The 13,509-nt window shown below is 40.1% G+C and overlaps 1 protein-coding gene across 3 annotated transcripts in view; it reads left to right on the top strand.

Annotated features, from left to right (window-relative positions):
* Positions 1-13,509, top strand: part of rps6ka1 (ribosomal protein S6 kinase a, polypeptide 1) — a 42,223-nt gene that overhangs the window by 21,222 nt on the left and 7,492 nt on the right. The window contains exons 1-10 of one of the 3 annotated variants that reach the window (XM_075447987.1): positions 6,347-6,471; positions 7,389-7,442; positions 10,074-10,190; positions 10,377-10,458; positions 11,797-11,877; positions 12,011-12,090; positions 12,282-12,388; positions 12,681-12,718; positions 13,100-13,242; positions 13,401-13,471. In XM_075447987.1, the coding sequence (XP_075304102.1) occupies positions 6,430-6,471; positions 7,389-7,442; positions 10,074-10,190; positions 10,377-10,458; positions 11,797-11,877; positions 12,011-12,090; positions 12,282-12,388; positions 12,681-12,718; positions 13,100-13,242; positions 13,401-13,471 (815 nt within the window). In that variant the 5' untranslated portion in view covers positions 6,347-6,429. Of the gene's footprint in view, positions 1-6,346; positions 6,472-7,388; positions 7,443-8,194; positions 8,795-10,073; positions 10,191-10,376; positions 10,459-11,796; positions 11,878-12,010; positions 12,091-12,281; positions 12,389-12,680; positions 12,719-13,099; positions 13,243-13,400; positions 13,472-13,509 lie in introns of those variants that run through there. The other 2 variants (XM_075447985.1, XM_075447986.1) reach the window with 2 other exon arrangements.

The raw sequence follows: 13,509 nt of genomic DNA, 5'->3' as shown, positions 1-13,509 counted from the left end.
TCTTATGGTGTTTATTCTGTCAGCTTTAACAAAACCTCGGCTGCACTTTTCCCCCCCTAATTTGTTGGTGTTTGGTTGGTCTTGAATTCCTCATTTTCCTCTTGCTACGTTTCATATTCTCAGTAGTTTCGAGTGTTGCACCCTAGAGCATGTAACCTTTGGCCCCTCGTTGCCATGACAGCTGTGTAATATGCAGGAAATGCAGCGTTTTGCTTAGAACTACATATTTCAGTAAAACCACAGACCCAAACTGAAGCCATGCAGCATTCATTTACTGTACTTCTGTTGATCTGGTGTCACCTCATTGAACCACTGACGCTTTATCATCAACTTTAAATAGTTAGTTATCAGCTCTTTATTCTTTGCGAAACATTATACAAAATAATCTTAACCTTATGTTGAGTGTATTTTCTTATTCAGTCGTTCTTGGGCACTCCTTCAATTCCCAGCTCAGTTTAGCAGCAGCAGAAACTTTGAAAAAAGAAAATGGTAAAATTTTGTATCTAGATCATTATCCAATTACTTATTTCAGTCACATTTTCATCACAAAATTGGTCAAGTAGCTGTTGATCTAACTCAGCCAGAGTTGAGGGAAACTGCTATTTTTAGGGTTCCTAAAGTTTAATCCAGGCAAAAAAAATGGTATAAAGATTTTGTTTACAGCTTGTTCTGGAGCAGTCAACACACCAGTGGACCTGTCACATACATTGCGTCGATTTGAGCTGGCTGCATGCAATTATTTTGCACATTTGTTAGAAACGCTTCTCCTCTTTTTCAGGTCTGCAGGATGGAACTCACTAGAATCGTCATATTTCAATATCGTTTTCTACAGTGTACGTTCTTTCATCTGCTAATGTTTTTAACGCCACTGTTGAGTGTAATACTTTTATATTGAGGTGCTTAACCACCGCAGTGTACTGCACATGCATCAAGATGTTTGCAGATTACATGTTTTATAGAACAATAATTAATATGTGAAATATTATTTAAGGTAAAAGACGTCTCTTTGGAGGCTTTGTAAGGGAGACAATTGGCTACTAACACATTTTCATCAAAATGAGCCATCCTCTGAGCTCGTCAAATGGCATCACCCCCTCTGTACTCGGGGACTGTTAAAGTTGAATATAGTGCAGATCATTTCCAGTTGGATTTTATTTCTACAGAACTCTCTGTTTATTAACCTGAAGCCCTTTATTCAGGGATTTGTTGAGTTAGAGTGGGAGGAGGCCCTATAACCTGTTTTGGAGAGTTCTTTAATAGTAAGAGGTATATTTTAACGTACAATTAAACGGTTCCCATTAAAAGGGATGTTTGGGGTTTTTTGAAGTGGGGCTGTGTGAAGGACTTATGAGCAGTTAGTGCCCAACCTGCAGTAGGGTGAGCTCTCTGAGTTTAGATGATGAAGGGTTCATTCTGACAAGGGAGACAAGCAATCCATCTTTTAACCACAATCTGCGGTTTATCATGGTTCCTAAAGCAGGAGGCTAGTGAAGCCTCATGACTGTGTGATGAAAGGGTCATTTCGGGTGATCTTGGTGTCTGAGAAATGACTGAGATATCTGAAAACTGTCTTGAAAGCTTTGGAATTTTGAATTGGAAAAAGTATAGGAACCTTGGTATACGGTTCTTAGATTGACCACCCAGAAAAAGAAAACTTGGAGTGTCTCGCGTTTTAATTAAACAAAACTGTTAGCAGATTTTAAAAAAGCTTTTCAATGAAGTAAGGGGAGAAAGGGAGTAAGAGAAAATGGGAAATACTGACTGAGATTTTGCTGCTGTGCAGAATTAAAGCTATGAGAGTGGAGAGGGTTCAGCTCAGGTGATCTTTATTTTTTGTGTGTGTGTGTGTGTGTGTGTGTGTGTGTGTGTGTGTGTGTGTGTGGAGGTTGAACTCTGTAAATGCAGGTGTTTCTCTCTCTTTCCTTGGATGCTGCTGTCACAGGCTGTGGAGTGCTGCACATTTCCACTGCAGTCAGCCTGCTTAGCTTTAACTCTGATGACCTCATTGTGTATATTCCTAGCATCCTCTCTTTCTTCTTTCTATCTATCTCATCCATCTCTCCCATTTTATCCTCTTTTGTTCTCTCTTACTCCTCACTGCTATTTCTGTTCTCCTTTCTTTTTTTCTTTTTCATTTTATTCCCCATGGCTGCTACTGTAGATAGACATTACACAAGGCCATTAGGCCTCATGTCATCTGGCCCAGCGCTGAACTGCCGATCATCTTACTGCCATTCTTGCTGCTGCTATTAATATTACAGATACCAGGATTTCCTGTAGCTTCAGTGCTAATCCTGTGTTACCTCTGAAACACTTCCTGTTGAATCCTCATTTCTCTTGTTGGTGTGGTTACTTACACCTTTGCTGTTGTCACTCAGTGGTGCCTTTTTGTTCAGTGTATCAAAATTACATTTTGACTACAAATCTTGTTATAGAAGTGCATATGGGTTAATATTGTGTGGGAGCTGATTGGACAGACGGCATGGTTTGCCAGAGAATGGATGTAAACGCCAACAAGTCAGAACATGTTGACAGTTGCAAACCCCCTTGATTTTGTCCTTCATTTTGTAATCCTCCTTAGAAAACTATTCCTATTTTTGTGAATGCTGCGCAGTGCATGAAACTCTAGTCTTCCATCTTTCTGTTGAATAACAGAAGTCCCACTGGCAAAGACAGAGATAATCACATCAAGCAGTTGGGGATTAAGACTATAAGTATTTGATAGGCTGGTACTTGTGTGCTCTTTGTAAGCCTTTGGGAAAGTCTGCCACCTTGAACCTGAACCTCATTTTTTGTCATTTGTATCTTCTTTGAGATCTGTTCTCAAACCGCTTGCTCACTGCTGAGCTGAATGATTCCATTGGAAGAGGGTGTCCATCTGCAACACTCCCTCTGCCAGCTTCGCTTCCCCTTTCTCTGGTCATGGTTGTAACAGCAGGTGTTGCTCGAGGGCAATAAGAGAACCAGAGAGAACTAAATGGACAGAAGCGAGGAAGAAATGAAAGAACAGATGGAGAGATTTGGGGAGAAGTGAAAGAAAATGTGTTGCAGGAACAGACTTTTAATCAAAGAAATAAAAAAGCTCAGTGATTGAGAGTGAAAATGGTTTAATTAACAACTTTATCCTGCCCTCTGTAATTTAGTGCCACTCTTTGGTTCCACACCTTAAATATTAGTTGGGGGAGGGAGGAGGAGGAATTACTTTCAGGCTGATTCAAACAGAGGGAGACATTCCTTTTTCCCACCTGACAGATGTGGGCGCCCGTCTGGAATCTCTGCACAAAAACACAAACCTCTTTTGGAAGTCTTGAAATTCTTAAGTAATTGCTTGTCTAGTCGCAGCATAAAGATGTAGGCAAGGCAATTTTATTTATAGAGCACAATTCATACACAGGGCAATTCAAAGTGCTTCACAGCTACATAAAATCACAAGAAGGCAATAAAACCATTAAAAAGGAATAAAAAAAATAAAAGAAAGAAATTAAAAAAGAAATTTAAAACCCATTAAAATAATCATTAAGTAATTAAAAAGAGAAGAGTGCAGATAAAATACTTTCAGGTGTCATATGCACAGCTAAATAGAACTGTTTTCAGCCTGGATTTAAACATTGTCAGAGTTGAGGCCTGTCTCACATCTTCTGGAAGACTGTTCCAGATTTTAGGGGCATAAAACTGAAACGCAGCTTCACCTTGTTTAGTCCTCTCCTTGAGGTGGGATGTAGACATGCAGAATTAATTTATCTTTATTATTATGTCATCACAAAAAATGTAAAAGTTGAAAACCCTTGTCTAGTAAGGTACTATGTTAACTTTGCACCCTGATAATTACTGGAATTCATAATGACTACACCAGTTGGCTTACAAGAGTTGAAATAAAATTCAGGTATGCAGTCAAACAGAAAGCAGCTAAAGCAGTTTGTTTTAGACTGTTTTATAAAAGCCCAGCTTGACAATCCATTTTTTTTTTTTTTTAAACTGTCAATCATGGATGAGGGCACACCGGAATGGAAATTTAGAGCTTTTCCACCAAACTTTTCCACAAACTCCCTGAGGATAAATGGTGATCTGTATACGTTCAAAGGCTTCCTTTGTGGGGATTTGTACTGCCAGCAGGAATGCCAAAGGGACGTAATGGCAGGCCAGCAACCTGTAGACAAGTCATAATAGTTGAAAAAAGCCTGGACTATACTGCTGGTCCGTTTCCCCGTGTTATATCTTTATAAGGCTGATGACTTTCACAGGGACTATGTATTAACATATTGCTGCGTGGACCAGTCACCTTACAGTATGATCACTAGATGTCTCTGGGAGAATGTCAACCATGTAGCAAGAGCTAAAGACTGTCCACTGTTTTCTCTCAAGATGGATGGGTGGTTTCGACATTGGTTTCATTGGAACAATGAAGACTTTGATGAGGACAGCAGGTTCCGTGCTAGCGCACATGGAGTCAGTGGTGGTTGGAGCGCTCCAGATCCCAGCCTAATCTATGAGGGAAATGGAGCAGATGTGCTTCGAGACCCATTCTAACAGTTTAATGAACAACCAGTATTATTATCACTTCCTTAAACCTGTCGGGATGGGGAACTTAAAAGAATTGAATAAGATTAATAGTTTTCACTTTGGAGGAAGATAAGCAACCAAATTCAAAGATTTGTTCTTTGGTCATTTTTTTAAAGTCATTTTATTAATACTGAATCACCGTGACTGCTTAAACTCTTGTGAATTTTTGTCACTTCTTTCATATTCTGTTGGCATGGTTTGCACTTTTTTTCTGTTTTGCAACACCGTAAACCGAAAGCATTTGTTTGTCGAAAAACATGCAATTTGAAGGCATAATGGATCGTTTTTTCATTTATTTTTGACGTTTTAAACATAGAAAGACTAATTGATTGATTTTAAAAGAAAGGCATCGTCAGTTGAAGACCAAATAAAGTGTGTTGCTGACATAAATAATTAATAAATTGCAGCTCCAGTTTAAGGCCTAAGCTTAAGTGCTTTTTTGCTTCTTGAAAATATTATTTATGCAGCGTGCAGTATTTTTAGTCTCTGTTTTAATATGTAAATTATGCTTGCTGTGTAATTTACTGTGTGTGTGCTCCTGCAGACAAAGTCTAGTGTGAGATATTTGTTTCCACAGTAATGAGACTGAACCACGGTTGGCTGGAGGAATGTTTAGACTGCTCTGCCCCATCCATATACACTTGTCATTCCCACCTTCTTTTTCCCAGAAGTCCCTCTCTGTTACGGCATTCGGGGCTGTCATGCATTTGAAAAAATACAGGCGCTCCTGCTCCACTTTCCAGGAAGGAGGAGAGGCACCAGAGAAAGGCACAGAGACGAACTGTAATTGTTGTGTGCTCCTCAGATACAGTTCCTCACAGCCTGAATGAACTTCTCTCAAAGTCATGCACTCATCTGTGCTTTCCTCTGTCGGCTGACGTCAACCACATCCAGTTTTTTTTTTTTTTTTTTCTTAACTCTCCTCTAAACCTTGTCAACAAATCTAGCAGTTTCTGCCTGTTCATTTTTGAAAAACTTGAGCAAGACATGGCTGCTGCAGAGCTTGACCTGCATGACCTTGCACTCCATCCTGCATCACAACCCACATATTCTTTCTGTCCCACTGTAACTGATGTCAGAGCCAACACCAGGATTTATACGAGGCATCAGCCAGCAATGTGAGCATGCCCTAACTTGGCTAAAGCTCACGTCTTATAAAATTCTTCTTTGAGGCACCGGCCATCGGACTGGCTGTAGACTTGCACTGGCCCCTTGTGTTTACCAAAGAGCATTACATCATCCCTGCCTTTGTTACATGATACATCTGCTTTGTAGCAGACAAAGGAAGAACAATGAATTATTAAGGTGCAGGTGTTGACTCAAATACAACTTCAGTTTGGCACAGATGATCTTGGACAATTTGCTTTGATTTCCCAGAGAAAGAGTATTATTTTAGGAGCCTTGTGTGCTGTTGAGGGTTAGTTGGAACGTACCCAGAAGCGATACCAAAGCAAACCGCAAACAGACAGATTTGTCATCTCCACAGACAACCTTGAAGTCCGTTTCCTAATCTTCTTTATGAACTTGTAATGCAGAGTTCCTCTATATGCAAGGTATTTCTCTTTGTGTGTTTGAACTACTCTATCTCATCTTTAGCTTGTTTCATTTTCCCTATATAAGAAAAAGCTTCCTGGGGGTCACTTCCTGCTGCTTTGGAACCTCTTCCTCTCGCAGCAATTTCAAACAAATTGGTCTGTTACTCATAGTCGTTTTTCTTAACTTCACTTCTCATTTTGATGTGCGTGCGCACAGATGTAGATTGTATCTCGTGTGGTATTGCACACAGAAAGGGTTAGCTAACTGAAATAGAAGCTGTGTATTTGTAAGACTGTAACAGCATCAGTGACATGGAAATATCTGGACCCAGACATGTGGAGGCTCATATTTCGCACCAAAGCCCGCACAACAGTGGCAAGTAGCAGATTATTTTTTAAAAATGGATTTCTTTATATTTTTACATGTGCTTGTCAATAACCTCTACTCGATGTGAAGTGTGTGCCTGTAAATGTGTGGGGGTGGTGCCAGAATGATAGGTTTGCTGGGGGCTTGCCTAAAGCTCGAAGCAGCTGTGTGTTTGGTGTGATATTTTTGGTAAAGAGGAGAGGGTTTTTTTTTTTTTAGTGTGAGGTTTGCAAACTTCTCAGCTGTAAAATTAAAGGACCTTCCAACTCTTAATCATGAAAGTCATCTGAAACTCTCCTTTCAGGCTATCAGTGCAATTAACATACAAGATAGTGATGATTCAGGAACACACTTTATGTGGCCGACTATACATCATTGTGCGAAGTAGTGCTATCAACACAATAAGAATTAAACTTCTAAGCAACACCTTCAGGGCTGTGCTGATAGCATTAAATAATATGGAGATATGTTTCAGCTTAACAGGGTCTACAGAATATATGCTGCATATTGAAAACACTTACACATTTCTGAATAGCGCTAACGCGTTGATGTGTGAACAGTCTGATATGTTGGCTCAATTTCTAAGTCTCTCTGTGCGATCTCTGCCATAATTCCGTGAAATTCAGCTCCCCTGCTGCTAGCATGTTGAAGTTATCGAGCAGGAAGGAAGTGTGATGGGCTTAAGAAAAGAGGAAGTGAAAACTAGGAGGCAAGAGAAGTTTCCTGTCACTAATGTGGCAATCTTCACCATCTTTCCCTCTTTGTACCGTGTGTGTGTGTGTGTGTGTGTGTGTGTGTGTGTGTTTAAAGATACTTGTGCATTTGCGTCTAATACATTTATTTAAAAAAAAAAAAAGGGGGGGGGAACCTTAGTATTAATGTTCCCGGACATTATGTTAACTGCTCCATTCAATCGCCTCCTGTAGAACAAGTCTCGCATCACCTGGATAGAGAAGGAATTTGCCAATATTAAAGACCAGGTAAGCTCTCAACATATTCCCAGTTGCTTTGTATCAGTCACTCGTCAACATACTGCCGCTTTTCATCCACTTTCAGGCTGAAACACACTTTCAGTGTATTTTTTGTCTCTTTGCCCTCTGGAAATTGAATCCACCAATCACAAATATGTGGAGCCTTCAGCTTTTCAGAGCATAGACTGCAATGCAGGTTTGCTATAACTCAGTTCTGCTGCCATTTGGTCAAGAGAGAAGTTGACTCATGTGCTGCATTTATTGATGTGTTATGGCTTTTTCTCTCAGGTCAACAGTATTTATTGTATTAGGAGCAATAAAGAGAGCGATGTAGGACAGATAAAAAGGGGTCACATGAGGCCACATTAGGGCAGGTAATACATGTTTTAAAAGGCCAAATGAGATTGGACTGTAATGTGATGGAAGGGAGGAGTATGTCTGATCATCGAGAGGAAAATCTCTACTGTCCAGGCAGCGAGCGAATCATCTGAATCTTTACAGGTATGCCAACAGTCTGCCCTCCCCTCTCTGTTGAGGTATGGGTAAAGGGAAGTGGCAAAGAGTTTGGTTTTCAGTCTGGGAAATCATTTAAAACATTCATAAAACTATCTTTTTTGTTTCTTTTAAAACCACCGTTTGCACCTCTTTCTCTCTTTTCTTTTTTTTGTTTCCGTCAGCCCCATTCTTTTTTTCTTTTTTACCGTTTCTGGTGATATATCTCTATCTCTCTTTCTCTCTCTCTCTTAGCCACAGATGTGCTTGGTTGCCACAAGTTGAGTGCAGGACTGTGAGAACATGAGCAGGCTCTTCCTTCCTGCTCGCTTTAGTTCCAGCTCACTTCATCTGTAGCAAGTTGGTGAGGAGGACACAGGTCTAATCAGACCAACACAGCCAGACAGAGGGAGTGAGGAGAAGACCAGGAGATAATGGAAGAGAAAAAGAAGCGTTACTAAGATTTACAGCAGGAGGCCCCTGCTAAAGAAAAGTAAAGGGAATAGGCTGAGATATTTTTACAAACTTACCTGCAGCCTGCAGAACAAAAAAAAAACAAAAAAAAAAAACATGAGTGCACAAAAAAGTCTTAAGTGTACTTGTTCCGGGATGAGGTGAAGTTTGAGATGATTAGTGCCGTGTTTGCCTTGTTATGGATGTGGGTAGGATGAGGAAACGGTTCGAGAAATTCTGAGATGGAGAAAGACAAGAGAAAGTTCAGCCTGAACCGTATTCTGTTCCTCTACCTGTTCAAAAAGAACAAAACCCTGACTGGCAGCCCTGCACACTCTAACAGCTGCAAACCTACAGCTGAGACGGGCAACAGCACTGGCAATGGCTGTTCACCTGAACCGGGGAACCAGTGGACGGTAAAGTGATTCCTCCTCATGTTGACATCGTGATACGCTTGAGCATACGGTCTCTGCAGAGCTGTTTGTGATGTTGTCGGTGCAGTTTGTGAATTGCCGAGCAAAGAGATGAGATTTAGTGTCTCTGAGTGCAGGGGAGGTTTCATGTTTGTTGTTATCTGTAGTTGTTCAGAAACGAGATGCAACTAAAAGCTTGCATGCTCAACCAACTCTGGTTTCCTGTTGTCAGAAAGAGTTCTATTCCAGACTGTAGTGGTCTGTGGCTGCTCTGCTCTGTTTTTTTTTTTTTTGTTTGTTTTTTATAAAGCTAAAATGTTGTTGAAAATGCTTTTTCTGTTTTGACGATTGAAATAATGATAATAATCTAAATGTTTATTTTTCATATATAGATAAACAAATTCATTAACTACTTGCATATTCAGTTTATGAAATATATCACAGGTTTCCCCTCAGGGCCTAAAAGGATTCTTATAAACTGTATACTTCTGCCACTTCTGCTGATAATCAACCACTTATTTTAAATGTTTTGTCCAATATTTTGTATGTATGGTCACAGTTTACATTGTATCAGGCCTTGTATCAGTAACTAGTTCTGAATCTCACAGGTAAAAGTGCAAAAAGTACTTCCTCCCCAGCTACGCTGTTGCATTGAAAATGGTGGCCCAGGGAAATGATGGTGGCCTGGGAGGGGGCCAGCCTCTAGAAAAAAGACATTTCATGTTGTTGATGCTTTGATGACTTTCTGTTGATGAGTTGTGGGTGAGGCTGTGTCAGGAGGTCGGCAGTGAGTGATTGTGTGCTGTAGTTGCCAGCACCAGCAGGGCTCCACCCTGTTAGGATTGGGTTTTTAAAAAGTCTCAAACACACAGCTGAGGTTAAACAACTTGTCAACAAAAGGGAACAGTTAATCACAACAGCTCCTTTTTTAAGAAGGCACTGGTGTTTCGCCATAATAGTTTTGTACTTTGCAGTCATAATAGTTTGCAGAAACACAAAAATACAACAGCGCGTTGACGAGAACCCACTGGGTGTAATCTCTCACACTTGCACACGCATTTCTCCTTTAGCGTTGCTTCCTCTTTCTCAAGAGTTTTAATTTGATATAGTGCTATTTACAGCCGGAGTCTCTCCGACTCAAAACTGCCCTATTTACACGACAACTCGTTTGACAGTTTGAGTCTCACTTCCCTCACTTTTCCAACCTTTTTGTATCATTCTGTATTATGATTGCCAACTGATTTATTATATTCCTGCTTTTTTTTTTTTTTTTTTTTTTTAGGAAGATGGAGACATCAAGGAGATCAACATCACTCATGTGGTCAAAGAGGGCTCAGAGAAGGCTGACGCCTCTCAGTTTGAACTGCTCAAGGTTTTGGGACAGGGATCCTTTGGCAAGGTAACACCACATGCACTCACTTTTTGCTCTCTCTGCCTTTGTCTGACATTGCATATTTCTTTTTCTCTTCCTCCTTTGCTACCTCATTCTCTCGCCCCCCCGAGCTGCAGCTGTGTTCTTGATTGGCTCTCCTTTGGTGTGTTTGCGATTTTATTTGACTTTATTTATTTCTGTATTTTTTTGCAGGTGTTTCTGGTGCGAAAGGTGACCCCTCCAGATGCTAACCAGCTCTATGCCATGAAGGTCCTCAAGAAGGCCACTCTCAAAGGTACAGACAGGATCAGAGACTCTTGCTGTGCAAATATTTCTTCTGCTCTCCACCCTACAAGCCTGTTTTATAAGCCAGTTTTAGGGTAGTTGCTCTGCAGCAGATCTGACACATTTAGTCAGTGACAGAAGTTAATAAAACGACGGAAGTTCCTTCTTGTTTGTAGGAATTAGATTGTCTCAGCTTTGATCTCCAATTCAAGCTGTTCATATATTTTCTGAAATCTAACCTTTAAATTATAAGTTTGTTGTTTTTTTGTTTTTTTTTTCTCATTTTGATCTTTAAAGATCTTTGAAAATATATATTTATTTTAGGGTTTTGAGTAATGGGTCAACCAGAATATTGACCAATTACTTTTGATACTTTAGCAAAAAGATTTGTTTTGCTTTTTTGGGACGTCATTACTTTTCACACAGTTGTAGCCTCAGTTTCAAGTAAGAGGGCGTTTCCTTTCCTGCCAGCGACATACATACACAGATATGTGAGCAAAGACCACTCTGGCTTTCGGTGGGTTTTTCACATCTTTGTGCACAGGTGCTGTGATCTTATGCCTCGATAAACAGATTTGTTCTCACGGTCTCCCTAAGTGTTGTTGTGAATCGACCGTATATTTTGAAGCCATACAGGAAGAATTGATCATTTATTGTCCTGCCAACTGTTTTTTGGAATATTTAGATTATTTTGATATTAAAAATATTATATATTTGATTATATATTTGATATTATATTATTTTTCTTAATATTTAATTATTTTTTTCCCCTTAAATAAGTGACTTGTGTTTGACAATAGTCAAAATACATTTACATTCAGGAATTGATTTAAAAAAAACTCATTCCTATTGAGAAAGACCAGTAGAGACGCATCTCTCAGCATAAATCCCGCCTATTATTTTCAGCACATCATTCAGTTAACCTTTTTATATATAGTACAAAAAACCCCAAAAAATTTTCATCTCAGGCTGCCTCAAAGATGCAGGCCAATTCAAGCCTGTTAGAATCTCGTTGGAGAACCTGGTGCTGAATCCCTTGCAGGCGACCTGATTCTGGGTCAGGGTTTTGTACGTAGCAGAAAGTCATCTGGAAAACCTTTGGATTTGCAAAGAAAACTTTTGGATTCACATCTTATCAATACATTTATTTTACTTGCAGTACCACATCTGTGCATTGTATATAGTTTTTTTGAAGCTGTTCAGTTTTATTGCACCGTGAAGACACAAAATAAGTATTTGTCAGACTACCTTTTATAAGGTTGAATTTGTCTCCAATGGAAAGCTTTCTCAAGTAGGACATTACGCCTTAAAGGTGTCTGAACTCTCATTTATCTTGTTCATCCTTCAGTGAGAGATCGTGTGAGAACCAAGATGGAGAGAGACATCCTCGCAGACGTCAACCACCCGTTTGTTGTCAAGCTGCACTACGGTTAGTCAACCTGATGCTCCCAAGCCCAGACATTATTTGTTGTCTTTTGGATCTTTAAATTCCAGAAACCACACTCATATCCTCTGACTTACTGCCGAATTTGATTTAAATGAAACGTGTGCTTTTTTTTTAGCATTCCAAACTGAAGGGAAGTTGTACTTGATCCTGGACTTTCTCAGAGGGGGAGATCTCTTCACTAGACTCTCTAAAGAGGTGAGAGCAATTCTCTAGATTACAGTGTTTTTCTGCGCTGAGATTAGATCGTACTTAGTCCAAAGTAAAGTCGATTGTTTTACTAATTGGAAAATATTTGTCTTAATTTTCTCTACCGTCTAATTCTTGTGGTATTATTTATTTTTATCCTCTTTTTTTCTTGTGTCTCACTACCTCTCTGTGCCTCACAGGTGATGTTCACAGAGGAAGACGTGAAGTTTTATCTGGCTGAGCTGGCGTTAGGACTGGACCACCTCCATAGCCTTGGCATCATTTACAGGGACCTCAAACCTGAAAAGTAAGCACAAACTGGCATGTCATGACATTACATTTTTACACTCATAAGGCCCCGGATCTTGTGGCATAGACAGGAAGAGCCCAACAAACACAGACCTCACGTATGACTCTATAGTGCAGCTGCTGATCAAAAAGTCAGGATGGGTGCCCTTTGAAGCGTAAAGGTTATTATTATGTTTTCCAAGCGATAACCCAGGTTACAGCAGAGCGAAGGAACGGCAGATAAAGTGAAGATTGTTCTACACTTGCAGCATTTGATGTTTTTATTTTGACTGGGCACTGTTTCCTTTCAGTATTCTCTTGGATGAAGAGGGACATATAAAACTCACAGGTAAGTCTCCTTCTCCTTTCTTTACATCCCAATCCGTCTGGCTAATACACACACACACACACACACACACACACACACAATCCCTTTCCTCTCGTAACTTGTTGACCTTCATTCCTCACAGCGCCTTGACGGCCTTATCTTGCTCACTGCAGATATCTGCATATGGACCTTTATATGTTCCTTGAGTTAATTATTATACTTATCAACATCCCTGTGTCCTGCCCCCATTGAACCAAAGGTGACCTCAGAGGTTTAGAGAGGCGATGCAAGTCACACCAATGAGGCTTCTGCAGACAAAGATTAACTGCTGTAGAGATGAAAACAACAGATTTGTGCTGCACATTAATAATGTTTTTACATGTCCGGTGGTGTGCTTTCCAGATTTTGGTTTGTGTAAAGAAGCAATCGATCATGAGAAGAAAGCTTATTCCTTCTGTGGCACTGTGGAGTACATGGCCCCGGAGGTGGTGAACAGGCAGGGACACACCCACAGTGCCGACTGGTGGTCATACGGAGTACTAATGGTAAGGAGGAGGAAAGAAACGGCTTTGGATTTTTTTTCCCCCGCTGGGTCACAAATGTTAATTTGTAAATATTTCAGGTCCTTTTTTTATTCAGAGCCTTGTAACATAACTATCCAACTGTGTACATGTATCAAGCTGTGTTGTGTTTTCCCTCCTAGTTTGAGATGTTGACAGGAGCGCTGCCATTTCAAGGGAAGGACCGCAAAGAAACTATGAATCTCATTCTGAAGTGAGTACCATCTGTTTCCAAAACAGTTTTAAACAAAA

Source organism: Odontesthes bonariensis, chromosome 17 (assembly GCF_027942865.1).
Source record: "Odontesthes bonariensis isolate fOdoBon6 chromosome 17, fOdoBon6.hap1, whole genome shotgun sequence".
Taxonomy (NCBI): Eukaryota; Metazoa; Chordata; class Actinopteri; order Atheriniformes; family Atherinopsidae; genus Odontesthes; species Odontesthes bonariensis.
This window is presented reverse-complemented; position numbering and strand designations above follow the sequence as displayed.